Source organism: Caretta caretta, chromosome 5 (genome assembly GCF_965140235.1).
Source record: "Caretta caretta isolate rCarCar2 chromosome 5, rCarCar1.hap1, whole genome shotgun sequence".
In the NCBI taxonomy this organism is placed as follows: Eukaryota; Metazoa; Chordata; order Testudines; family Cheloniidae; genus Caretta; species Caretta caretta.
In genome coordinates this window covers 110,636,620-110,662,572 of record NC_134210.1, presented here as the reverse complement: position 1 = coordinate 110,662,572, position 25,953 = coordinate 110,636,620, and the positions used below count along the sequence as shown (strand labels likewise).

General features: G+C 39.5%; 1 protein-coding gene across 4 annotated transcripts in view; it reads left to right on the top strand.

Moving 5' to 3' along the window:
• Positions 1-25,953, top strand: part of PSIP1 (PC4 and SRSF1 interacting protein 1) — a 66,183-nt gene that overhangs the window by 23,409 nt on the left and 16,821 nt on the right. For 2 of the 4 annotated variants that reach the window (XM_048851292.1, XM_048851286.2), the window contains exons 6-13: positions 1,633-1,737; positions 3,964-4,026; positions 11,553-11,676; positions 15,260-15,335; positions 16,667-16,895; positions 17,568-17,686; positions 20,840-20,895; positions 23,313-23,383. In XM_048851292.1, coding sequence (XP_048707249.1) covers positions 1,633-1,737; positions 3,964-4,026; positions 11,553-11,676; positions 15,260-15,335; positions 16,667-16,895; positions 17,568-17,686; positions 20,840-20,895; positions 23,313-23,383 — 843 coding nt within the window. Of the gene's footprint in view, positions 1-1,632; positions 1,738-3,963; positions 4,027-11,552; positions 11,677-15,259; positions 15,336-16,666; positions 16,896-17,567; positions 17,687-18,212; positions 20,551-20,839; positions 20,896-23,312; positions 23,384-25,953 lie in introns of those variants that run through there. The other 2 variants (XM_048851289.2, XM_048851293.2) reach the window with 2 other exon arrangements.

Sequence of the window (25,953 nt, the reverse complement as noted above, 5' to 3'; positions counted from 1 at the left end):
TCCTGTCACATAACACAAGAACAAAGGATAATTGAGTTAAATTAAAAGGTGGGAAATTCACAACTGATGAAAGGAAATAGTTTTTCCACACACAAGTATGTTGATTAACACGCATATTACCACAGGCTGTCATTGAGGTCAAAAACTTAGATTCAAAAAGATATTAGACATTTAGGTAGATAACAGAAATATCCAGAGTTCTTATGGTTAATGCTAAAACGAATTTTGGAAAGGATATAGATACTAAATCTCATGCTTCAGAGCTTAAGCCTGTCTCTGTTATCTCAAGATGAGAGGTAGGTTATGTCTACATTAGAGACCTTACAGTGGCACAGCTTTACCAATGCAGCTGCTCCACTGTAAGATCTCTCGTGTAGCTGCTCTGTGCCAATGGGAGAGAGCTCTCCCAGCGACATAACTAAACGATCTCCAATGGGTGGCGGCAGTTATGTCTGCAGGAGAAGCTGTCCCACCAACATAGCGCTGTGCACACTACCTTTTATGCTGGCAAAACGTATGTCACTGGGGTGGGGGGGTTTTCATACCCCTGAACGACACAAGTTTTGCTGACATAAGTGGTAGTGTAGGCCTGGCCTTAAAAGTCGGTGGTAGATTAACCTACATCTGCATACTATGGGATTTTTACACTTCCCTCTGAGGAATCTGATGCTGGCCACTTTCAGATCCATGCACCAAAAAGATTAAAATTATGTGCACAATATTTTAAAATTCTGCAAATTTTATTTGTCAATAAATAAATGTGGGTCCAGCATGGCAGTGGGGAGTACAGGCTACTGGCTGCACTGAGGTGGGAGATCACCCTGAAGCTCCCATCTTCCCCAGTACAGGGACTCAGCAGTGAGGCTGCACCTGACCCTGACACAGTGCAAGGGCTGGATCTGCCCCTCTGCACCAGGTGTGGGTGGGTGCGCGGGCAGGCTCAGTCCAGCAGGATCCAAGTGTGGAGGATCTTAGTGTGGGGGGATCCAGGTGTAGGGTGAGAAGTTTCTGTGTGGGGCAATCTGGGTGTGGGTGGCTCAGTGGGAGATCTGGATGCACAGGGGCTCATTGGGGGGGTTCTGGGGGCAGGGGCAATGGGACTCTGCAGGGGATCCAGGTGAAGGTGGTTGGGGGGGGTATCTGGGTGTGGGGAGATGGGGCTCGGTTTGGCAGGGGTCTGAGGGTAGGGCTTGTCAGAGTGAGGGTTTGATGGGCCTGCTTAACGGGGGAGTCCCAGCTGCTGCCAAGAGGATGCTGCATGCCTGGCTCCTACTTCCCCCCATGGTTCCCCTGTTCCTTTTTCTTCCCCATCTCATCCCCCTTTCACACTACTTCCTTCCCTTCCCCTCCCCTCTCTCTCACATGCCTCTCCCCGTTCCACGCCCCCTTCCTTCCCCACTGCCTCTGTAAGGAATGATGGAGAGCAATGTTAACAAACAGCTTTGGGGTATGCTTCAAAAATGGAAGACTGTTACATACAGATTAAACTGACCTAGTTATTAAATTATTTCAACTAAAGGTGGAAAGCAATTTGATAGCAATGAGTCTGTTGCAGTTCATCTCCTGTCGGGTTCTTTTAGATCTCAGTTAATATAAATTGTGAAATTTAGCGACTTTGGTTTTTCTATTTAGTTATCTGCTAAACAGGATAATTTACCCACTGAAGTTGAAACAGAAGAAAAAGAGATGGATGCTGCAAAGGAAGAAGATGTCCCTTCAGAAAAACCCAGTAGTGAAGTATGTGGGATGTTTTTCTTTCTGCCTCAAGCAGATGTTTGAAATACTACATGCAAATTTTTCCTTCTTCATACACATTTATTTTAGGCCCTAATACAGGCTTAAATATTTCCAGAGTCTATAGTAAAATAAATGAATAAGGAAACTAAAATATTCATTTGTAACTAGTGCTGCTTTGAAAACAGGAATTCCATTTTACAAAAAATTGAGGTTTTAACGTTTAGTTTTGTTTCAGTACAGAAGGAAACCAAGACCTCTTGAAATACTTCATGAAAAAAACAGAGAGAGAGAGAGACTCACACATATATCACTTCAGAATAGCCAGTAGTCAGATGGCTAGGGCACTCACCTGGGATGTGGGACATCCACGTTGAAGTTCCCGCTCCTTCTGATTTGGGATTTGAACCTGGTTCTCCTGCAGTCCACTAGGCTTTGATTTGAGGCCTTGATTTGACCAGAAATTTCATATGGTATCTGAGAAATCTTCCTGGCAAAACTTTCATCAAAACATAAGCTGCTTTCGAAATTTCTGTTTGGACAAATCGATATTTTCCAAAAAAACCACTTAATTGAAAAGTTCCTGGCCAGCTCTAATTATGGCATCCTTTTTAAACATCTCACGTTTTTAGTGAATACATCAAAAAGAAACACAATGAAGCAGCCATTATTATTTGTCTTTTGTGACGCTCAGATTACAAGGAACAAACATGTCATAAATGAGGTCTTGATATATTTTGATGTACTGATGAAATATATTCAGTAACTTGATTTTTTTAACCTGTTAAATTTAAATTCAGAGTTCCTGCTCATTCTTATCTGGATTATTATTGAACACGAGCTGAAGTTCACTTTGCTCTTTTATTTGTTTACAATTTTTTTTTTTTTTTTACAAAATTTAAATCAAGAAAAATACAAAATGTTTTGAGTAGCTCCTGGAGGAAATGTGAGAGGTGCATGTGTGTCAAAGGGCAGGAGGGGGTTCAGAGGGCCGTGGCAGCGGTGAGGGGTCTTGACTGGAAGTGCAGGGCTTTTCCTGATCATCAGGCAGCTTTAGCCCCAGGAGGCTTCTTTTTACTCAGCAGCTCTGGCCTGTGGATGGCTGCAGTTGTGGGCAAACTGCACAGTGGATCCCCCTGCTGGGCTCCTTGTGGCTGCAGGTTTTGCAGCTACTGTGAATCGTGTGTCTTTTCAGAAGAAATGAGCTCTGGTGGTGTGGTATGAAACCTTGCATATTCACCTCACTTGTGCAGCTCAGCACAAGCTGAAAGCGAGGCATATCAGAAAGCCAGCTGTATACTAAATGAATACGGTGACAAGCTGTGTGACACAACACATTGCTAAATAAAACTACAGTGCTGGCATCATCAGCCAAATGTTGTTCACCATTATGGCTGAAAGTGGCTAGGAGATTGTGTTTTGTTCCTTGGTCATTTTCTGACTTCCTGCAGATAATGTGATGACTGTTCGTTTAAAACTGAGACTTTTTTTTTTTTAAAGTTTTTGGCTTAACAAGTGCAGTAGTATGTGTACCACAGTTTGAGAATACTAAATTCTGAAGAAAGTCAACAATTTAATACTGTACTACAAAGATATATTGATAAGTCTAAATGCAAATATTCTAAATCTGTTGCAGTCACTAACAATAATCATCTGACCATGTCCCGGGAATGGCTTAAAATATAAGTTCTATAAGTCAAGTTCTGCTTAAATGTTTATATAACTGATTTGAAGTCACTGGGAGTTCAGAACGTGTATCTGAGCGCAAACTTTGGCCCTTAATTATTAGAGTAAATATCAAGCCACCTATACAAATTGGATAAAGTTAATTAAGCTAGTGTATATATCTCACTTAATACACATTGGGAAACAAACTCATTAGAAACTGCATATACTAGATGTGACTTGATGAGTTCAATAAAATATGGCTATATGTCTTAAACAAAATACTAATTAGTATTTAATTTGCAATTTACTAAAGTCCAGAACAAGCTATTATACCTTTATCTGTCTCTTTGAAGAAGTGTCACTGATTCTTAATCCTCTACGACAGTTTTAGAAAGAAACTTCAATTGCCTAATACTGATACTTGATAACAGATACCTTCATGTGTGCATAGTCTTTTGCTAAAATATATGTTAAAAGCTATGATAAAATTGTCCTTCAAGCATCATAATAACTTAAACTAACTCTTATGTTTTGTTAACATTCTAAGTATTACTTTTTCAGGGTGTGGTGAAAGCTAATGATGTACCTGTTCCTAAAGTTGCTAGAAGAGGGAGAAAAAGAAAGGTAACAATATACTTACTTTTTCTTTACCTTATCAATCGTTTTGTGATGGTGGCTTTCCTATTTGATTCTCACATTTTTTCAGCAACAAATTATACTCCAATCACAATTAATCTTCATTTGATTTTTGAATAAATTCAGAACTGTGCTGCAGTATATCAACAATTCATTCATTCACTTAATAAATCCCTTTTGAATACAATGAAAATGCCAGTAAATCCCATAGAGCAGAAAAGCCCACTTTCATTGGAACCTTACACAAAAACAGTGTACGAAATTCAAGTGTTTTAGAACTAGGAAATGTCTTCAATATGATTATCTCTCTGAAATTGACATAGATCAGAGAAAGCAAGAGAGATGAGACTGACTAATCTTTTGCTACATTGTGGCATCTTTATTATAGTGGCATGGCAGTGCTACTGTGGTTAAGGTTGCGTCATGACTTCTGGATTAGGGTTAGCAACCCAAATTTGGGGTCATTTGAGCCAGGAATTGTGGAGATACAAGTCCAGAGGTACCAGCCATTTTTCAGAAAGTTTCTAGTGGGCCTTTTTTTTGCGTAAAGCTAACAATCAAAATGTCTAAATGCTCTCAGTGAGTGCCATGCACTCACTACCTTTGATAAAAACTGATCAACTAAGTCTTTGGGGAACCCAAATTGTGAACAGTATTGAAGAATGTGTTCACATATTTGCTTGCCCTGGAAGAATTACAGTGCACACTTGCCAACAAAGAGAAAATAAATGAGAGGGTGTCTGTGCAGCCACTTTATGCTTGCGTGGGTAGTTGGAGGGATTGTGTTGATGCTGTTTTCCTTGATGAACACACTGCCACTGATGTTTTTAGTCTTATGGGAGGAAAAGGAAGAGATGCATGTGTACCTTCAAGATGCATTAGGCATTATTTCTGTGCAGAACTGTGTAGGTTATGTTAGTAGCAGGGCATAAGGCTTTTATTACAAAGGATATTGTCAACAATTAGGTGGAATGTGGAAGAATTCTAATGTTTTAAAGATGGTTAAGTGAAAGTGTAGGTTGAGATGGTATCCTATAAGTGTTAAGGGAGTTGTAAAAGTCTGTGAATTAGGTCTTAAATTGTATACATGGTATTTTTTCTGGGGAGTTGGCTAAGTGTGTGAGTGTATGCTAGGATCTGGAACCTCCTGATCTTACATGAGTATGTGCATATTAGGCATTGCTCAAAGAGGGCATGGGCAATCTCTTCCTTTTTTTTTTTTTTTTGCTCCTTTAATAATGTGAAGTGGAAAGATGGAATCCTATGAGTGAGAGTGAATGGATTGTAAAAGGTGGGGAAGAGCTTGTACGTTTCAGCAGCTGCAGGGTTGGCAGAATATCAGTATGTGTGTTAATTGGGCATTACTGAAAGAGGACAGAGTTCAGTTTGCATGGGCAACCTTAACTGCATTTCCTGGTTTTCAGAAGGATGAGTTTTACTCAACTCAATGTTCTACAAGGGGACAACATACCACGAAGCAACTTTAACTCTGTGTTAAATGCATTAATATAGTTTTTTGTCATTAGAATTCATATTGGTGAGCATTTATTTGTACAGATAGTCCAGATAAAGTCAATGAGCAGTGAGCAGTCACCAATAAAAGGAAGGGTTTGACAATCTGGTTGAAAACTTGAGCCTCACAATTTTTGTTCTTACGTGATGGAATGCCACTAATTTCTCTGAAATCTCCTCCCCTATTTTACTGTTTTCTTCATCTCTGTTTCACCAAAGATTGTTCTGATGCTAATACTTAATAGCTTCATGTAAGTAGGTGCCATTTCTCTACTCTCTTTCACAAATTAACTGATCTGTCATGCTTTTAAAGATTTGTTAAGTTATTCCATAAAAGAGTGTCTGTTCTATGCGCTAGGTGCTTTTTGACATGTTTACAGTCTTTGTAAATTGAGGATTTTGAACTTCGCTGTTCAAAACAGGTTGTTGAGCAGTTTTGTGCTTTAATTCTGCATAGTATAAGCCAGGGGTGGCCAACCTAAGCCTGAGAAGGAGCCAGAATTTACCAGTGTACATTGCCAAAGAGCCACAGTAATATGTCAGCAGCCCCCCATCAGTACCTTCCCTGCCTGCCCGCCCCGGGCCCTCAGCTCCTCCCTCCCCATGCCTTCTGCATACCGCAATCAGCTGTTTCACATGTGCCGGAGGCGAGGCGGGAGGCTGAGGATTGAGGGCATAGCATGCTCGGGAGAAAGGGCAGGGGCCTTGAGGAAGGGGTAGAGTTGGGGGCATGGCCTGGGGCAGGGCAAGGGGTTGAGCAGTGAGCATCCCCCGGCACACTGGAAAGTTAGCATCTGTAGCTTCAGCTCCTGTGTAAGGAGCCACATATTAACCTCTGAAGAGCCACATGCGGCTCCGGAGCCACAGGTTGGCCACCCCTGGTGTAAGCTGTGTCCAATTTGATTTTTAGAAGTTCGGCTCTATTGCATGTGTGGAGTAACCAAGAACAGGAAGGTAAAAATGTTTACAGTGCCAAAAATGTGGTAGGCACTTCACACAACACACTGTCAATTTCCTTACCATCTAACTTTAGACAGTGAAGGGTTACAGTAATGAAAATAATATTTTCAGTTAGTTCTACAAATGCTCTATTTTTTTATTCTTTATACGGGTCGAGTATAACACTAGTTGTATAATACTGTCTATTATAAAACTTCTGTTCCTGAAAAAAACAAACCTGGGAAATTACATTCCCGACTTTTTAAAAGTGTATTTAAGGTTGTATTAAGTCAGGCCCTCAAAAGTTATATCGCATAATTAAGGTTGTCTGTGCGAGTGTCTCTTCTTAGGGTATTTCTCCAATGCGCGCCAAAAAAAAAAGTATATTCTTAACTCAGGTTATAATAGCAGTGAAGACATGGCAACTCTGCTTTTAACTCCGGCTTTAACTTGAACTGTTAACAACTTGGCTTTTAACGTAGTTTGTGTCATCTTTGCTATTTTAATCCAAGTTATCTAACTCATGTAGCTAATCGAAGTTGAGAACACGTTTTATCTGCAATATAGATAGTCTTTGAGTGTGCGATTTTGTGGTACAGCTGTAAAACTACTTAAATAAGGGCTTAAACCTGAAAGAGCATTACTGCACAAGCAGGGAGCTTCAGTCATGAGTGCTTATGACTAGCTCTGTTTTCCTCTGCTCCTTATTATTCCTTGTCTCCATCAGTGTTTTTAAAAGGCACTTCCCTGTCTCTTCAAAGGGGCAGATCGCAAACTGGGTCAGGAGCAAAAAACTGTAGCAGCAGTGTCTTTACATCTGTGAGGCTATGTAGCCCAATAGATTGAAGGATGCTCTGTCATTTCTGAGGTTGTTAGTTTGTCTTCAGTAATATGCCTTTGTGTATTGTGACCAGAGACGCCCTCCAAAAGAGGAAGACAGAAAAAAGGAGGACTGAGAACAGAGAGCTTTCTTCCAAAGTTTAAGCCTTCCAAATCAACCTAAAAAACCTCACATCAGACAGATGGGCTCACAAAAGCATGAGGGTCTTTTCATAAGTTTTCAAGTTCCCCTATCATCTTCCATCCTGTCACCCATGCTTCCTCTGAACCAGTTTAAAAAAAGAAAAGAAAAGCACTGAAGGATAGCATTGCCAGTCTTAGTTCACCAGAAAACATTGCTCCTTTTTCCTGAGAAATTCTTTTTTAGATCTTCATTCAAGAGTCTTCTTAGTATGAAAGAGAACAGACTAGTTTGTGCCAGTGCCGGTTCTGTCTAGGCTGATTAACAGTGTGCAAGGCCCATTTCTTCATGGAGCCCAGGCCTTTCTGATACAGAGATGTCTCAAACAATTTTCCTCAGAATTTTCATTGTCCTACCCATCTCCATGCACCAGTTTGCCTGGACCGCCAATGCTACATACATTTTGCAACATTGCATTACCAGTTCCTAGTAGTACTGTTTGCTTCTCTCATGATCCTCATTTTCTCACAACTCTTCTGGTAACTCTGAAGACCCACCTACAACAGGTGACTTGTTGGTACCCATCCGAGATATAACCTGTCAATATGTAAAGATACTTCCCACTGCTCGAGTTCCACAGCTGCCTCATCTATTTTCAGAGGAGCTCCTTAGTACCTCCACAGGATGTGTTCTCCCTCTGGGTATTCTATTAGACATTCATGATTCTAGTTGCCCAGGGAAAGGTTTCACAATTTCTTTTTCTGATTGGGACTGCTCTAGTGGTTCCATTCACTTTGTATGACTGTGACCAGAAGTAGAAACTTTTCTATGGTGGGGATGCACTTCTCTCCAAATTTTCCTGTTTAGTAATGGACTTTCCAGAATCAGGAAGCAGATTATCTTCTGTATCACCTGAAAAAACTCAGATAGGCCCCATTTAGGTCAGGCAAATGGTTGTCCCATGAAGTTAATCACAGCAACTTCCTAGAATTACAAACCCTTAAGAAGGTGGTTCTAACTTTCTCTTCTTAAGACTCCCTCTGGATTTAGCTGCTGTTTACTTGAAAAGCAACAATTGGATTTCTGTGGCATATTGACACTTCAGGCTGGAACAAAAAAGTAAAGTTAAAAATCCTGAATAAAGTAAGGGAAGCTCTGTTGCTACTGGAGCGGGAAGTTTTGTAGATTACCTACTGTATGTTTTCAGTAGTGTCTACTGGGTGCTTTCCAAGCCCTCATTAGGTGCAGTCCCTTATGTAAGGAGCTTGCAACATAAGTGGTTTTAATCATTAGATGCTTTATGTTTAAGCAGAAAATCAGCCTTTGTATCCAATGATTAAACACATGGTGATTGGACTCATAAGAATAAAAACTAAATCATTGAGTCCAAAAGTAGTTAACAGAAATGAAGTGGTCTAAACACGGAGAGTGTCTCTGATTCCTGCAGCTGTCTTTTGAGCATTCTTGAACCTCTTGGTCTCGGGGGAACTTCTAGTCCAGGAGCCCCTCAAATTCCCAGACCTACAGCACCTGAGGCACTTGGCCTGGAACCTGGGATATTTTGCTTTCTAGAGAATGAATAGACTTATTACTCATATTTTGAAACTGTCCATAAATCCATTCTGAGAACTTGGTACTCTTGATGCATTTGAAAGAACAAAAATGCAATTGTTTCTGACAACCAGAGCTATATAACCTGGAGTTTCTTCTAGACGGGGCTCTTGATTGGATATGAGTCCTACCTTTCTGAAAGTCCAAGTCTCACTGTTTAGCAGCTTTGTGGTATATTCCTTTCACTTCTAGCCTCACACTTCCTAATCCTTTAAACCTGCATCTCTTCAGAGATAACATCTGGAGTCTATTTGTATTATTTGATGTTTCAAATAATCGCTGAACTTGTTTTTTTAATATATGGTGGAGTCTTCCCCATATTTCCTGTTAAAATGTTTTTCTATTAGTAGTTACATCAGTGAGGAGCGTTAATAAATTTGAAGGCCTTATTCATCTGGAATCCTTACATGCAACTTTTTCCAGATGTGATTCTTAGGCCTTCTCCAAAATTTTCTCTCTCCCAAAATTATGGTTTAAATTTGAACCAATTTATTTAAACATAAGAATGGCTAAACTGAGTCAGACCAATAGTCCATCTAGCCCAATGTCTTCTGATAGTGAGGAATGAACAGAACAAGGCAATTATTGAGTTACCCATCTCCTATCATCCAGTGCTAGCTTCTGGAGGTCAGTTGTTTATGGACACCCAGAGCATAAGGTTGCATCTCTGACCATCTTGGCTAATAGCAGTTAATGGACCTATCCTCCATGAATGTATCAAATTCTTTTTAAAACCCAGTTATACTTCTGGCTTTCACAACATCCCCTGGCAACAAGTTCTACACGTTGTGCATTGTGTGAAGAAGTACTTCCTTATGTTTTTTTAAACCTGCTGCCTATTAGTTTCATTAGGTGACCTGCTGTTCTGGTGTTGTGTTGTGGTGTTCGTCTTCCTTGTATTTTAAGCCCTTCCACGCAAGGAGATAGGTTGCAAACTTAGATATAGTCATGACTGACCATCGTTTTACACAAAACTAATCTTTGAAGAAAATCAGGTACAATTTTAAGATTAGGTGGTTGACCTAAGAAGGTTACAATGCGTCCCTATCCACTATTTCCAGGTGGATACATTGAGGAATTTCTCAGCTCTATAAATTGTTCATCAGAGATTTCCTTCCTTCTGTGAGGGCTCACTTAGTCAGGCATGTGGCCTTTAGAACGAACAAACAACTCTTATTTGAGGTTGTTCTTCCTCTTGGTTCTGTTTTCTTGCTATTTTAAGTTTCCTTCCTATTTGTGGAGATTTGTTTTACAACTGATTACATCCTAGCTGTAAATGGATTATAGAGCACCAGGTTCCACAAAGGAGAAAAGTAAAATCTACCTACCTATCTGTAACTTTCTTCGTCTGAAATGGACTCCTTGTGCTCCCTGAGACTCCATCCAGGGCATCCTAACTTGCATTAAGTTCCAGCTGGAGGGGGTATTCCCTTTGTCTTTTTCATCTTTATGGGGCATTTGCGCAGAGAGAGATGGAGAAATCCTGGGTTTCCCTTATATTAGGATCTTCCTTTGCCATAAATCTTTATTTTCATTTGTTTTATATAATTAATAAGTAGATAGATTCACCATATCAAGGCAGGATACATTGATGTTTATTAATCCAAATTTATAGATTATCTTCTCAATTTGGGCTGTTGGGGAACTAGGGAGGCATTTAAGGGAGAATTAATTACAGAGTTGTAATGGATCACAGAGCACTGGGTACCCACTTCAGAGAAGAATAAGAGGTAAAGTTCAGATACCTACCCATAATTTTTTCTTCTGAGTTCCAAAAGCAGTCTTTAACTGTAAAAGAATGTATATTGTAAATAATCTTTCAAAGACTTAATTTTTACAGATTGAGTCTAGTTTCTTTTTCCAGAACAGTTCAGTTGCTCTGAAATTATCTGAGCATGTGTGATACAGTGGCTAATGTTCTGTGTGTGTGCATACATGTGTAGCTTTTGTTTAAATCTGAAAATGGTTGTTGCGTGGTCTGGTAACTATTTTAAGTGTAGCCTCAATTGTTAAAACTTATAATAAAGTGTTTTCACATGATACCCAGTTTGTGCATGTGTGTCATAGTTGAAATAACATTAACAGTTTCTGCATTTGTAGCTTCTTTGAGTGGCGTGTATATATTATGTCTGCACAGAAACGAGGGCTGGTCTACACGGAAGCTGTAGGTTGATGTAGGTTAGCTACTTCAGTTATGTAAGTTATGTTGACTTCATTTACATAACTTAGGTCGATTTACAGCGGTGTTTACACTGTGCTGTGTCAGTTTACCTTCTGCTTCTTGGGGAGGGGGAGTAGAGCCCTCGACCAGAGAGTGTTCAGCTATTGACTTAGCTTGTCTTCACCAGACCCGCTAAATGGACACCCCTGCATCGATCGCAGCAGTGTCAATTTAGCCATAACTATAAACAAGCCCTGAGACGGAGTTGGAAGAACAGGGGTGAAGGGAGATTATCATTTTTAATTATATGAATTGTATCCTTTAAAACAGTCTGAAAAACAAGCAGAATCTGAGGAGGCAGCAGTAGCAGTGGCAACAGCTACAACAGTGGCAGCAGCAACAACTGCAGTAGTTGTGGCTCCTAAAGTAAGCCCTAAAAGAGGAAGACCAGCAGGTAACTTCACCATGAGTCTGACTTAATTTTTTTTCTCATTTAATTTTTTTAAATGGAGAATGAAAGAATTTACTTCTGTAGACACCAAGTATTACAACGCATTTGCTCTCTAAGGCTATGTCTACACTAGAGCATACAGCTGTACCAGTGCAGCTGCACCGCTGTAAGATCTCTCATGTATCCACTCTAGGCTCAAAGGAGAGTGCTCTCCCGTTGACATAAGTAATCCACCCCCAAAGAGCAGAGTGATAAACTGTGTTGGCGGGAGAAGCTCTCCATTCGACATAGCACTGTACACACTACCGCTTATGCTAGCATAATTTATGTCACTTGGGGCGAGGGGAAGAGGTTGAAATATTCACGCCACTGAGCAACATAAGTGTTAATGTAGACCTAGCCTAATGCTTAAGGTGACCTCAAAGTATAAAACAGCTTAGTTGTAGGGTTGTGTGCTGAATGTCCCAAATATCAAACTGTGACGTGGTCAGCATGTAAGAGTTTCAACTATTAAACTTTCTGACATGTCCTCTGAATTAATATTTTTATTATATTGTGATACAAATATCACCCTCACCATGCTGTTGATGTCATAACTATTGCAGAACCCTGCTTGTCTATAGAGTATATGGTAAGAGCTAGTTATTGCCATGTGGCATAGCGCTACAAAGATTTATATGTTATCACGAAGATTATAAACCTGATGCTTTAAAAACCTGTTGCAAAAGCATACTTATGGGCTAGTTAAAAAAAATAAAAGATTGGGGATCTGTGTTCAGTTGTGAGAGTACTAGCATAAGGTATACTGAGGTGCCACTTGGAGCAGGATCTGGTGTCTCTATGACTCCAGAAGAAGACATGTAACAAACTAAATATCTACCTGGAATGATTTGCCATCAGTGCAATAGTACAATTGTTTCATATCATGCGCCACTCTGAGGATAAATATACTAAAGATTGTGAAGTGCTTTAATAGCTACTTATGAAAAATGCTATATGAGAGATAGGTATTATTATACAGGACAGCAAGCAAATGTTTCTAATGTTATTACTGCAGATTCTTTAATATGCCTATTCATAGAATATCAGGGTTGAAAGGGACCTCAGGATGTCATCTAGTCCAACCCCCTGCTCAGTGCAGGACCAATCCCCAATTTTTGCCCCAGATCTCTAAATGACCCCCTCAAGGATTGAACTCACAACCCTGGGTTTAGTAGGCCAATGCTCAAACCACTGATGCTATTAATCAAAGCATGTATATTTGTGCCTGCTAGATATATTTCACCTTTCATTAAAGTTCACCAGGCTTTAGTATGCTTGGAAAAAGGAACACTTGTATTATATCTTAAATGTTATAAATTACCAAACTGAAAAAAAATACAAAAAACAGTATGAATGAATACTTAGGACTTGTCAGTTGCCATCAGTAAAGATACATTTATATTTATAGTAAAGGTTTTCAGAGACAAAACTGAAACAAACCAAAGATGGGGAATCAAAAATAAAGGTTAGGAGATAAGGAAGAGTGATGTGCAAAAGCATCTCAGACATAGTAGGGCGCTGCATGTGTAATTCTGTTCTGTATAGGTTGTTATAGCACACTCATAATCATAGTGTCTGAGCATCTTTGAGTAGTGAATTAAGCAGCGTGACTAATTATCTGTCATGAATGTGGTCTCTCATTTTCTCTCCCAAAGGAGAAGTAGATGAAATGAAGTGTTTGGTTTTTATTTTGAATTTTTTTTTATAATGTGCACGCACACACAGATTGCTATATGTTAGGGAAAGCAAAGTCAAGCAAATGTGCCTTGTACTAAGATCAGAAGTTGTTGAAATTTGTGATGGTCCTTTGTTCCTATGGGAGTTCATTCTGTGGTGTTGGGCAAGCCCTTGAGAAAGCTCTGTCTCCTTCACAGACAAGCTTTATCTTTTCATTATGTAGGTGGTAATTTCTTTGTGCAGCTTTGATAAGAATGTTCCTGGAATAAAGCATTCATTTCTGGACACCTGAACACAAGAAAACCTGTAGGGAGCTCAGAGAAGAGTAAGAAAACAATTGAGGGGCTGGAGGGATTTTTTTTGAGGAAGATTAAAAGCAGTGAATGTTGTGAAAATTTCGTAAACAAGTGAAAGGGAGAACAGAACTATATATGAAATGTATGTAATATGAAAAATATTGCCAACAATTCTGCTCTGTTTTTGAAAATAGCAAGATGTAATGTACTGTAGTTTTTAATTTGTGAAAAGTCATAAGTACTGTGTAAATATACGTGTAAGTAAAAGCTCTTTAAAATTCACTGTTTAATACTACTGCATGAGAAAATAGTTTTTTGAGCAATTATGTAAACCATAGTAGCCTGTAGTGTGGACAACAGATAAGTTGCTTCTGATACTCATGTTTTCATAACGCCAGCAGGTGTAAATAAGTTCTGTTTCGGTGTTTTGTTTTTTTTTAAATGCAGCCATAGCTTAACTGATCTTAGAGTTTTTTTGGCATGGAAGCTAGGAAGTTTATATTTGACTTTGAATTAATTTTTTTAAGTCATCCGCACAATCTGTCCTAGCAAAACATACAATTTTAGCAACTTAAAATGGATTGTAAAATGTTTAAAACACCCATATAAGAGGAGATATTATCTCTTACGTTTATACACAGAATGTAAGTAATAAAAGGAGTGAATATAAAAGCCAGATGGAATTAAATACACCCTTCTGGCCTTCTTTGGGGAACATATCTCTAGGCAATATGCAACACAGCATACCCTGGCATTAGTGTGTCATGTGCATGTATTGTTTAGCAATGCTGTACATTTCCTAGCAACATGCTCAGTGGAGGTAGCAGGCTAGCATCTCCTGCAGATTTAATCTAAAGTGGTACTGTGCACAATATTTTCATCTTACACTGCTTAGGATAGAAGTGCCAAAGAGGTAGAGAAATTGTTTAGCATATTATAAACATATGGTGAAATTAAGAAAACTGTGCGCTGTATAGCTCTGGGTGGATAATGGAGTTTCCTGACAGTGATCAGTACAGTATGAAATAGTCTCCCAAGTGAAGTTTTGAAAATTCCATAATACAGACATTTTGCACTACTTTGCTATTATAAAAATTCATTCTCTGTAACTTAAACATATGTGAGTGCCAAAGTCTCCACAATTGCACAAGACATATCTATAGCTGTATAATTATAGTCACACACATTGTGAATTGATATTCGCATTAAATGTATGACTGACGGCTCTGGCAATAGCCATGCATAACAAGTACATGTTGTGTAAGCCTCCCGTATTACTTTACCAACCCACCTTATCTGTTGTTTACAACATCCTGATGGTTCTATAGCAGTTAGCCCTGCTGATAGCCTATAATGAGGAAAATCATCTTCTATACTGCAGGATAAGACCACCACACCCATTTCATTTATTAACCTAATCTCTGAAAAGGCCACAGGTCAGCATATCAATCCCATTCAATATCCAGCCCTCTGCTGTTGTTTTATCAGTTGATGTTGCTATGAGAATAGTCTATTTTAAATAAGAAACAGGTAGAAGCTGTAGACTAACCTGATCTTTCTGTGAACATTAGCTACAGAAGCTAAGGTTCCAAAACCAAGAGGACGACCCAAATTGGTGAAACCACCTTGTCCTTCAGAAAGTGACATGTGAGTTGGATTTTAATATATAATCTCTTTACATATTGTAAATCAAATGGCTGTTTTCAATAAACTAGCATAACTGTGTCACTGAGTGCCTGAGCACTGTTTTCCGTGGGGTACTTGGTATAGGTGGTTGCTTGCTTTGGTAGATGAAGCAGTTACTAAAGACTTAAATCAGCTGTAAGAATGACAAGGTAGCTCAGACTCAGGCATGATAGAAATCTCTTTTTCTCCCTAATTTGAAAAATTTCTTCAAAGAGCCTTATTTTCTGTTAAGTTTGTCTGTACATTTATATCTTAATACCAGATATTCATTTTTGTGATGAAGAAACAGGGAGGATCATGCAAAAAACCTGTACTAGCCTTTTACAGCTGCTTTATTGAGGTTTGTAATAAAACCCCCAGAATCCCACAAGTGAACACCATGGAATCTAAGTGCTGTTTGAAATGTGATAGTGCTATGTACACATCCCTTTCACCCTATATTAGGGTCATGCTAGCTCTTAACCATCCTAATAATTGAAGGAATAGTCAACTATTTGTATATTCTAAACTTACGTAGCTGTCTTTAGAAGGTTTATAGGACATATGTGCATCTACATTAGATATGTGCCTTAAATAAATGTCTTGGTGTAATTGATTAAAAAGGTTAGCATTTACTGCAAACATACATGTGCTTAGCATTGCATCCGATGAAGTGAGCTGTAGCTCACGAAAGCTTATGCTCAAATAAATTGGTTAGTCTCTAAGGTGCCACAAGGACTCCTTTTCTTTTAGCATTAAGTATGTAAGCCAGTCCATTGAAGTAATTGGTACTGCTTGCATGTTTAAAGCTAATCATGGGAGCAAGGGTTTGCAGGATTGGGGTCTAAGTCAGTTAAACTGAGAAGAGGGAGTTTACATCTCCTGAGCCCTAAACTTACAAATACTTAAGCACATGTTTAACTTTATGCACGTCAATAGTCTCACTGACTCCTTGCACTAACTTCAGTAGGTCTACATGTATGCATACTATTAAGCACATGCATAAGTGTTTGCTGGGCCCAAGTACTGAACATTACTATTATTTGTCTCTGTAAATTCAGAAACAGGGGATAAACCCAAACCCTTTTGATTACGAAGATATCCTTTAGAAAGTGGGAATTGACATATTTTTTTGTAAAGATGAACTATGAAGTGATGAAGCACTCTTTCTAATAAAGCCATTTATGTAAACATTCATTTCTCCTTTGGCTATTGAGAGTACTTGGCTCCATTTAACACTCAGTATAGATAAGGATTACAAAGCCTAAGCATGGACTCTGACTAAAAGACAACTAATTTTTATTGCATTTTAGTGTTCATGAGGAGGATAAGACCAAGAAAAAAGTACCAGAAGAAAAACAACCAAAAAAACAGCTGAAAAAAGATGAGGAGAATCAGAAGGAAGAAGACAAACCAAGGAAAGATATTGAGAAAAAGGAAGGAAAAAGAGAGACCGAACCAAAAAGGAAAAGTGCCACTAAAGTGGGTTCTACATCAGCCTCTGATTCTGAAGAGGATGGAGAAGAGCAGGAAGGTGATAAGGTAAGGTATATGTTTCTTTGATTAGTTTATATCTTGGCTATTGATTTATTTAATCTTCTAAACTGGGGGAAACATCTACTGAAAACAATGGTTTAGTGAAGATATGCCCTGAAGCTAATTCCAGGTCTTCAATCCTGGGCATTAACAGTTGCAGTTGAGTGTTCTGACTCCCATACAGAGACATGGTATGGAATGAGAAGTTGCAGAACTCTCTTCCAAAAGGCCATTTCAGTAATCCTTGGTATTAACTAATTTTTTTTAAGTGGCTTTAATTTAAATCTACCCTTGGGCAAGTAGCATCTTTTAATATGAAAAAATTCCATTTAGGCAAGTGTAATAGAACCTTGAATGCATGGGGATTTTTCTATAATTGCTTTTTGAGAGCATACGAAGGGTATTGTGAGATGTATTTTGAAAGGAAAAAAAAGCTAGAATGCTCTGATCCTTTCAGACTCGATTCCTTGTATGGATTTTGTGGCTCTTTTTTTTTTTTTTTTTTTTTTTCCCTGTATGTGGGATAACAGATGATTTGCTCCATCTGAGAGAAGAAAATGAGCACCAGATGTAGTGATGTAGTTCTGAAATTTTAACTGCTGACATTTTTTTTGATTTGTAGTAATCTAAGTATTCCTCTCTTCCCACCCAATCTCTAAACTATGTTAAATGAAACAGAAGAAAAAAGGAGGAAGAAACTTTCAGGGTGCTCATAGGAGGAATATGCTAAAAGGCCAACATGAGCGAGATGTTGGAGAAAGAAAACGCAAGCAAGAAGAGCCGATAGAATCTGAGCCGTGAGTATATTCTTTAATATGTAGTGGTTGTGCAAGCTGATAGTAGTGGCTGAGGATAACATAAAGAGAAAAAATCTGAAGAAAAATTCCTTTAGCGATCAGTCTGAAATATCTGGTGGTGGTTTCCCTTTTTCTAGTGATTTTTTTCTAACTTCTATGTAAATTGAGGATATGTTACTATAAATTAATATAAGGGATCAATATAATTTGGGGGACGGTGGGAGAAAATTGGACTTCAGAGAATATAAAAAGTATTGTCAATCTTGCAGTATCTTAGCCTTCCCAATATCAGGGTAGAGGCAGCAGGTTCTGTCTAGAATTATCGTGACTATGAATGCTTCCTGTATTCAAGCTTACCTTTATGAAGAAAGAGAACTTAACTCTGATCCATGTACCATGTCTTAAATCTTGAATATATGAGGCTGAAAGAGTGCTAGGGCTCATTAAATCCATGGCTGTGGAATTCTGATCAGGTTATGGAATGCAATAGGGTTCCCTGGAAAACATTTCCTTCTCTGTCTGGCAGCTGGAGCCCACACCGTCAGACAGAACAAGGAAAAGGTTCTGGCTTATGCTACTCTGGCTCTGCAAAGCCAGTTGAGTGATTTCAAGAGCAATCTGCACTCAGAAGAGAAACTATCACAAAAGAACCAAGCATCAGCATGGAGAGAAGATGCTGCCAGAAACTTGGGGGTTGGGGGGGGGCACACTGGGAAGAAATCTCTGTCCTGTTCTGGAGAGCAATTCCAGGAATGGGTGAAGAAGGAATCACCAGGAGATCATGATGTCCCCATCCCCACAGTTGGTGGGAGGGAGGAAGAAAGGGAGAACAAGGTAACAAAACTCTGGGAGAAAATGACATGAGAAAACCGTCCCTCCCTCTCCACATAATGACAAAGTCTAACACATACCAGTTCCCCTCTAACCTTTCCATGCCTAGTAACAAGAACCCAGACTCTATCTTTCTGTCCTCCTCAACCACCCTTTCTTGGCAGCCTAAATTCATTCCCTTTCGCTAGCTGCCAAATTGCAAGCATCTCCAGCTCCCAAAGATATTAAACTCTGCCCCTACCATTCCTCAACAACTAGTTTGAATGTATTGTTAATGCTTGATTCTGTGCTACACTTTTAATTCTGCAACTAATTGTAATGTATTGATTTGGTTATTCATTTTAATATTAATGAAATAAACTCATTTTAAATACCTTTCAAGTTTACTTTCATGCTTCTGAAGAGCTAGAAACGGTTGCATTTAAATTATTATAGGTAGGAGGAGAGCATTTGCTTCAGCCTTGGGATACATATGTCATGGAATATGCAGGCCTTTATTATAGCTAGTGACTCATGTTAACACTAAACCTAGAACCAAAAAAAATTTAAAATGTGCTCTTTACTTCTGCAGTATCTTCTGCCTGCACATTGATACAGAAGGAAGTCTGTTATTCCTCACAGACCTAATAGTCTAAACAGATGGAACAGTCTTGCTTATGCATCTTAAATTTGTTCTATTATGCCTCTGTATTATTCCTTTATATTTAAAACTGTATTTTGTTCTGGGCTGCCAGTGTCATGAAAGATGCACTATGAAATTTGTTTTGTGTTCCTGTAAATCTGTGAACCTGTAATTGGTTAGAATGAGAGGAATATCCAGGATATGCTTAAGGACTGATATTATTTTTAAATGGATTTTTTTGGTCAGTTTTTGATATCTGTTGTCAGCTGCATCAAAAATATACTAAAAATGCATTGCAGAAAATGTGGTCCCACTGCATGTTAGGATTTGCCAAACGTAAAATAAGACTTTGTATATATGTAGAAGTAGTACCAACTATAATACAGTCTAAAGCAGTGGTGGGCAACCTGCGGCCCATGGGCTGCACGCGGCCTGTCAGGGTAATCCGCTGGCAGGCTGCAAGACAGTTTGTTTACGTTGACCGTCCACAGGCACGGCTGCCCGCAGCTTCTAGTGGCCGCGGTTCGCCTTGCCTGGCCAGTGGGAGCTGCGGGAAGCACCCAGGGCGCAGGGACATGCTGGTTTCTGCTTCCCACAGCTCCCATTGGCTGGAATTGGTGAAATTTGGCCGCTCGGAGCTGCGGGTGGCCGTGCCTGTGGACGGTCAATGTAAACAAACTGTCTCGTGGCCCGCCAGCGGATTACCCTGACAGGCCACGTGCGGACCATAGGCCACAGGTTGCTCACCACTGGTCTAAAGACTTGATAAAAAAGGATTTATAGTGGTTCCTGAACCATGTAGTTGAGAGTTCAAAACTTCTATTTTGTTCCAAAATAAGACACTGAGACTTTGTAATGTCTTCTGTCCTCCTCTTGTGACTGGAGGGTGGCCATGCCATTATCCTGAAGTTTTTTCCTTTAAATCCTTGTTTTCATTTTATTGTATTGTATTTTCACTCATCCTAAGGGAAAGAGCCTTGAGATTTGTAAAAATACTGTAAAGAGGGTGGGGGGGGGTTAAATTCTTTACACTTCTGTGCTTATTAAGGTGTTTCAATGTGATTAATATATAATATGGCGATTTGTATTAGGGCACTTAAGGTTTTCTGTAGATTTCTCTCCTCCACTGCTGACTGTTTGGTGTGGGGGGGGGGCAGGGTTTGTGTGGTTTTTTTTTTTTTTTTTGCAGGGGGGGAAGGTGCCATATGATAGGAACTGTTAGAATCCCCCACCTCTATTACTGTGTGTAGCTGAGGTAGAACTAAATGCCACTTTTAAAGTCTGATGTGAGCCATTAAAGTGTTCTTGAAGTCATAAAATATTCTGTTGTGTGAATCTTTCATACTGTGCATTTTTCTTTTTAACTTTCACTTGTGACAGAAGCACAGAGAATAAAATTTATAAATCTGTACGATTCCTTGTGACTTGATTAATTTGTTTATCCTTCCTTTAATCGTTTGCTATGTGTAAATGCCAATTGCTATTGAAACCAATTTGTTAATCTGGGAGATTCTGCTATCCGTGCTGTTGTTAAATTAATCATAATCTACTTCATTATTGCAGATCAGTGTTTGTCCTTTTTTTGTGCTAAGTTTTGAGTTACTGCCTTAGTCATGAAATAGCAGATCTCATTTAAAAAATTTGAAATTACAGATTTTAAAAGAAGACAAACGTTGTAAAATGTTTAACATTTTTAATAGGCAGAGTAAAGAGGAAAACAAGAAACCAGAAGTAAAGAAGATGGAGAAGAAGCGAGGTTAGTTTAATGAAGCTATACAGAATATTTTTAGTCTCTTTAATTTTAAATAAAACATATCTATAAACTGAAACTTCATTAGTGAGGGGTTTCTGGACCAAAACAATCCAAGATTTTTGGGCTGAGACTCTGCTTCTTGCAAGTACTTTAGGCAGTGCATTTTTGTTCCAAGTCTTTTGCTACCTCCCATGTGCTTCTCTGCCTTCAGCAGTGCAAAGAAAGCCACTCTCCAGTACTCCCGGTTTATCCATTGTCATTCCATTTTTAAAGCTGTTTATGTGAGTAACAGGGAGTTACCCATCTCTTGGGAGAACTGTCTGATTCTCTGCACCCTGAACAGGACTACTCAGGAAGTTCCTGTGCTCTATTTGTTTTTTCTCTTCTGCCCCATCATAGTAGAGCAGTTGACAAGCTGTTTCAATCTTTAAGACGACACTCAGGAGCCCTATCACAACTAGTCACAGACATTTGTCCTGCCAAGGGAAGGGGTTGGCTCTTGACAGCTTACTGGGGCCTCCACATCCTTGTACACTGACCCAGACTCCTCTAGGGATACCTTTGCAAGGGAAAGTCATTCCTTTTCATTCCTCGGGGCTCAGCAAAGTTGGCTGTCTTCATAGAAAAGAAATTATTGGGGGCCATTCCAAATATCTCCCCTCCCACCTTAGTAAAATTCTTTAATATTTGCTACCTCCTGATTTGTCTAAGATTAGAGAAGGGCTCAGAATCCATAATGGAAAACTAGTCACTTTATTTCCTTTCTAGAATTGGTCCCCTGCACTTGTACTCTTCTACACCTCCACCCCCTGAGAAGCCTTTCAATGCCATACAGTAACCCCTTCAGGATCCCTTAATACAGATGAGTGAGGCTTTACTGTTTAAAGGTCTTCTTTTAACAAAAATAATGTGTTTCAAGACCACTTTGGAAGTACTGGTTTGAGCGTGGAGATGTTGCATAGACTAAGACAAATCTGAGATTCCTCTAGTATTTTATAGGAAGCTGTTTTGTCCAAATGTGTCTGAATATAAATATATACATATAAGACCAAAGAATGTAGAACATACTTACAGGAAGGGGGACTCTCTACTGGGAAGCGGTGACTCTGAAAAAGATGTGGGGGTCGTGGTGGATAATCAGCTGAACAGGAGCTCAAAATGCAGTGCTGTGGCCAAAAGGGCTAATGCGACCCTCGGATGCATAAACGTGAATCTTAAGTAAAAGAAGAGTTACTTTACTTCTGTGTTTGGCACTGGTGTGACCGCTGTTGGAATAGTAGGTCAAGTTCTGGTGTCCACAATTTAAGAAGGATGTTGATAAATTGAAGAGGGTTTGGAGAAGAGCCACAAGAATGATTAAAGGATTGGAAAACATGCCTTATTGTGATAGACTCAAGGGGCTCAATCTATTTAGCTTAACAAAGAGAAGGTTAAGGGGTACCTTTATTTGTTTATAAGTACCTACATGGGGAACAAATACTTAATAATGGGCTCTTCAGTCTAGCAGAGAAAGGTATAACATGATCCAATGTCTGGAAGTTGAAGCTAGACAATTCAGACTGGAAATAAGGTGTAAATTTTTAATGGTGAGAGTAATGAACTGTTGTAACAACTCACCAAGGGTAGTATTGAATTCTCCATCACTAGCAATTTTTTAAAATCATAATTAGTTCTTCTTCTAAAATCTAGACTCTAGAAATTATTTTTGGAAGTTCTGTGACCTGTGTATATAGAAGATCAGATGATCACAGTGGCCACTTCTGGCCTGGAAATCTATGAATTGGGGGAGATGGGAGACCTAGAAAAGTGAGAGAGAACAAATTTTCCATTTGTCTGTAGTATATCCCAAACACACACCATTTACTAACTGAAGAAAGTATGGATGATAGTTCAGCACGTATGAATTAGTAAAAGAACCAACCCCTTTGTTTCATTTTATCACTAATAAACTTGTCATGGCTTGCCAGCCATCTTATTTGACAAATTTGAGCTACTATTTTAAGTGACAGGTTACTCCCAAGTTCCTAGAAGCACCGATTCTTGCAGGAGAAGGGTCTGGCCACCTCTTTTCCTCCACTCTGTGGGGTCCCAGGCACCTTATTTAAAGGCTGTTCAAATACTTATATCTTATTATCCAGACTTGTTTTGCCTGGGTTAACAAATATATTGTATTTCAAAGTTGACAATTGGACATAGGTATGGAAAATTGTTGTAATGTGTAACCACCCGATACACTAATGGTTTTGATCAAAATAGAGTACTTTATGGTTAGCTGATATGGCTGCTTATCCATACATACATTTTTTTTCTTCATTCAATCAGGAATTCATGTTTGTAGAAATCTTGTTCTGAAAGATATCCTGCATTAATAGATTTGATAGTCACTACATCATTCAAATATAATTATTTTTAATCTTTAGAAACATCAATGGATTCTCGGCTTCAAAGGATACATGCAGAAATTAAAAATTCGCTCAAAATTGACAATCTTGTAAGTATGTTGTGTTAATAACAGGTGTATATGTACAGTGCAGTCAGCTAAAATGTTTTGGAATGCTCTGAAAGATTACACAGATTGTTGCATTTAAAGGTATGCCATCAGATAAACTTGCATCTTAAATAAAGAAACTTTGACTTTAAGATTAATACTAATAGATTTTTCAAACTGAATTCTAAAATTCTAACTTACTTTTCAATATTGTATCTAAATTCTTAAAATATGCTCTTCACTTACCTTGTACAAAGAAACCTAGCCTGTTTTCACATTTTTCTATTATCTGTCCACTTCTAGTCCACTTTCTGGAACTGGTGCACTGTGAAGTTGTACAGGATAATGCTGTGAAATTTGGGTTGCACAGAATGCAAGGGGATGTTTAAATCCTACTGTCACCAACTTGCAAGTTCATAAATTATGAGACGGGGGAGATGGGTGAAAACCATAACAAAAATTTTATATTAATTACTACTACATCCTTTTATCCTATCGCCTGAGGTTGGGTTCTCATGCAAGAATGTATCTTGATCTGTCCAAAGTGGCACTAAGGTCCACTGCTTACTCTCTTTCTTGAAAAGAAAAGGAGTACTTGTGGCACCTTAGAGACTAACCAATTTATTTGAGCATGAGCTTTCGTGAGCTACAGCTCACTTCATCAGATGTTTACCGTGGAAACTGCAGCAGACTTTATATACACACAGAAATCATGAAACAATACCTCCTCCCACCCCACTGTCCTGCTGGTAATAGCTTAATCAAGTCGGGCTATTTCCTGCATAGATCAAGGTTTTCTCACATCCCCCCCACCCCCATACACACACAAACTCACTCTCCTGCTGGTAATAGCTCCTCTAAACTGACCACTCTCCAGGTTTAAATCCAAGTTAAACCAGAACATCTGGGGGGGGGGGAGGAAAAAACAAGAGGAAACAGGCTACCTTGCATAATGACTTAGCCACTCCCAGTCTCTATTTAAGCCTAAATTAATAGTATCCAATTTGCAAATGAATTCCAATTCAGCAGTTTCTCGCTGGAGTCTGGATTTGAAGTTTTTTTGTTTTAAGATAGTGACCTTCATGTCTGTGATTGCGTGACCAGAGAGATTGAAGTGTTCTCCAACTGGTTTATGAATGTTATAATTCTTGACATCTGATTTGTGTCCATTTATTCTTTTACGTAGAGACTGTCCAGATTATGCACATTATGTAAAGAGTTGTCACTTTGGATGGGCTAGCACCAGCAGGAGAGTGAATTTGTGTGGGGGGGTGGAGGGTGAGAAAACCTGGATTTGTGCTGGAAATGGCCCACCTGTTGATCACTTTAGATAAGCTATTACCAGCAGGACAGTGGGGTGGGAGGAGGTATTGTTTCATGATTTCTGTGTGTATATAAAGTCTGCTGCAGTTTCCACGGTAAACATCTGATGAAGTGAGCTGTAGCTCACGAAAGCTCATGCTCAAATAAATTGGTTAGTCTCTAAGGTGCCACAAGTACTCCTTTTCTTTTTGCGAATACAGACTAACACGGCTGTTCCTCTGAAACCTCTCTTTCTTGAAGCAATCCATCCATTGCATTCTCAGCTTTCCTCATGGTCTCTCCACTACCTCCTTCTCCTGCCGTGCTATCTTCACAGGTGCAGGTGCTCTTCATTCATCCTTTATATATATTTGAACCAATGATTTTTGTCAGCCATGTTAGACTTTGATTTCTTCTGTCCCATTTCTTTCCTTCCAAAGTCTGTCCCTTTGTGTAACTTCCTTTGACTTCTTGTGACTGATGCGGAAGGTTGCTTCCCCACTTCCTTCTCACTAGACACTGTCTGTGCGCCTTCTGTTGTCACTATATATTCCAGCAACGGGGGTGGAGGGGAGAGGGAAGAGTGCAGTTGAGCTAGAGAGTGGGCACGTTGGTTTGGGGTCCTTTCTTCTCTGCCCTTTCCTCATTGCTCCTCATAGCACTATCTGGGGAATTAAGGGAAAGGGTAGGAGAGCTGGTGTTGCCTCTGGCCCAGTGCCTGCTCCTCATTGATCTGTCTGCTCCACGTGAACAATCTGCAGCAGTGGGCAACCTGTGGCCTGTCAGGGTAATCCACTAGTGAGCCGCCAGACAGTTTGTTTACATTTGCATGACCACCTGCAGCTCCCAGTGGCCGAGGTTCGCCATTCCCAGCCAATGGGAGCTGCGGGAAGTGGCGCGGGCTGCAGGGATACGCTGGTTGCTGCTTTCCGTGCAAATGTAAAACTGTCTGGCGGCCCACCAGCAGATTACCCTGACAGGCCGCAGGTTGCCCACCACTGACTTGCAGTCTGGAGAAGCTGACTCCGCAGTGACCACTGCAGTGGCCTCTGCTAGTGCAGTCTGAGTTGCAGTACAGCATTTGCAGTTCAGTCTGCCAACATTGGTATCTAGTGCTCGAAGCCACAAATGCAGCATGAATTTCAGCTCAATCAGAAATCCTGGGCTGCCAGAATTTTTTTTGCAAGAGACAAGTAAAAATAGTCTTAAATCACAAGATTTATGAAAATATCTCAAGAATTGGCAACCATGAAATCCAAATAAATGGTGCT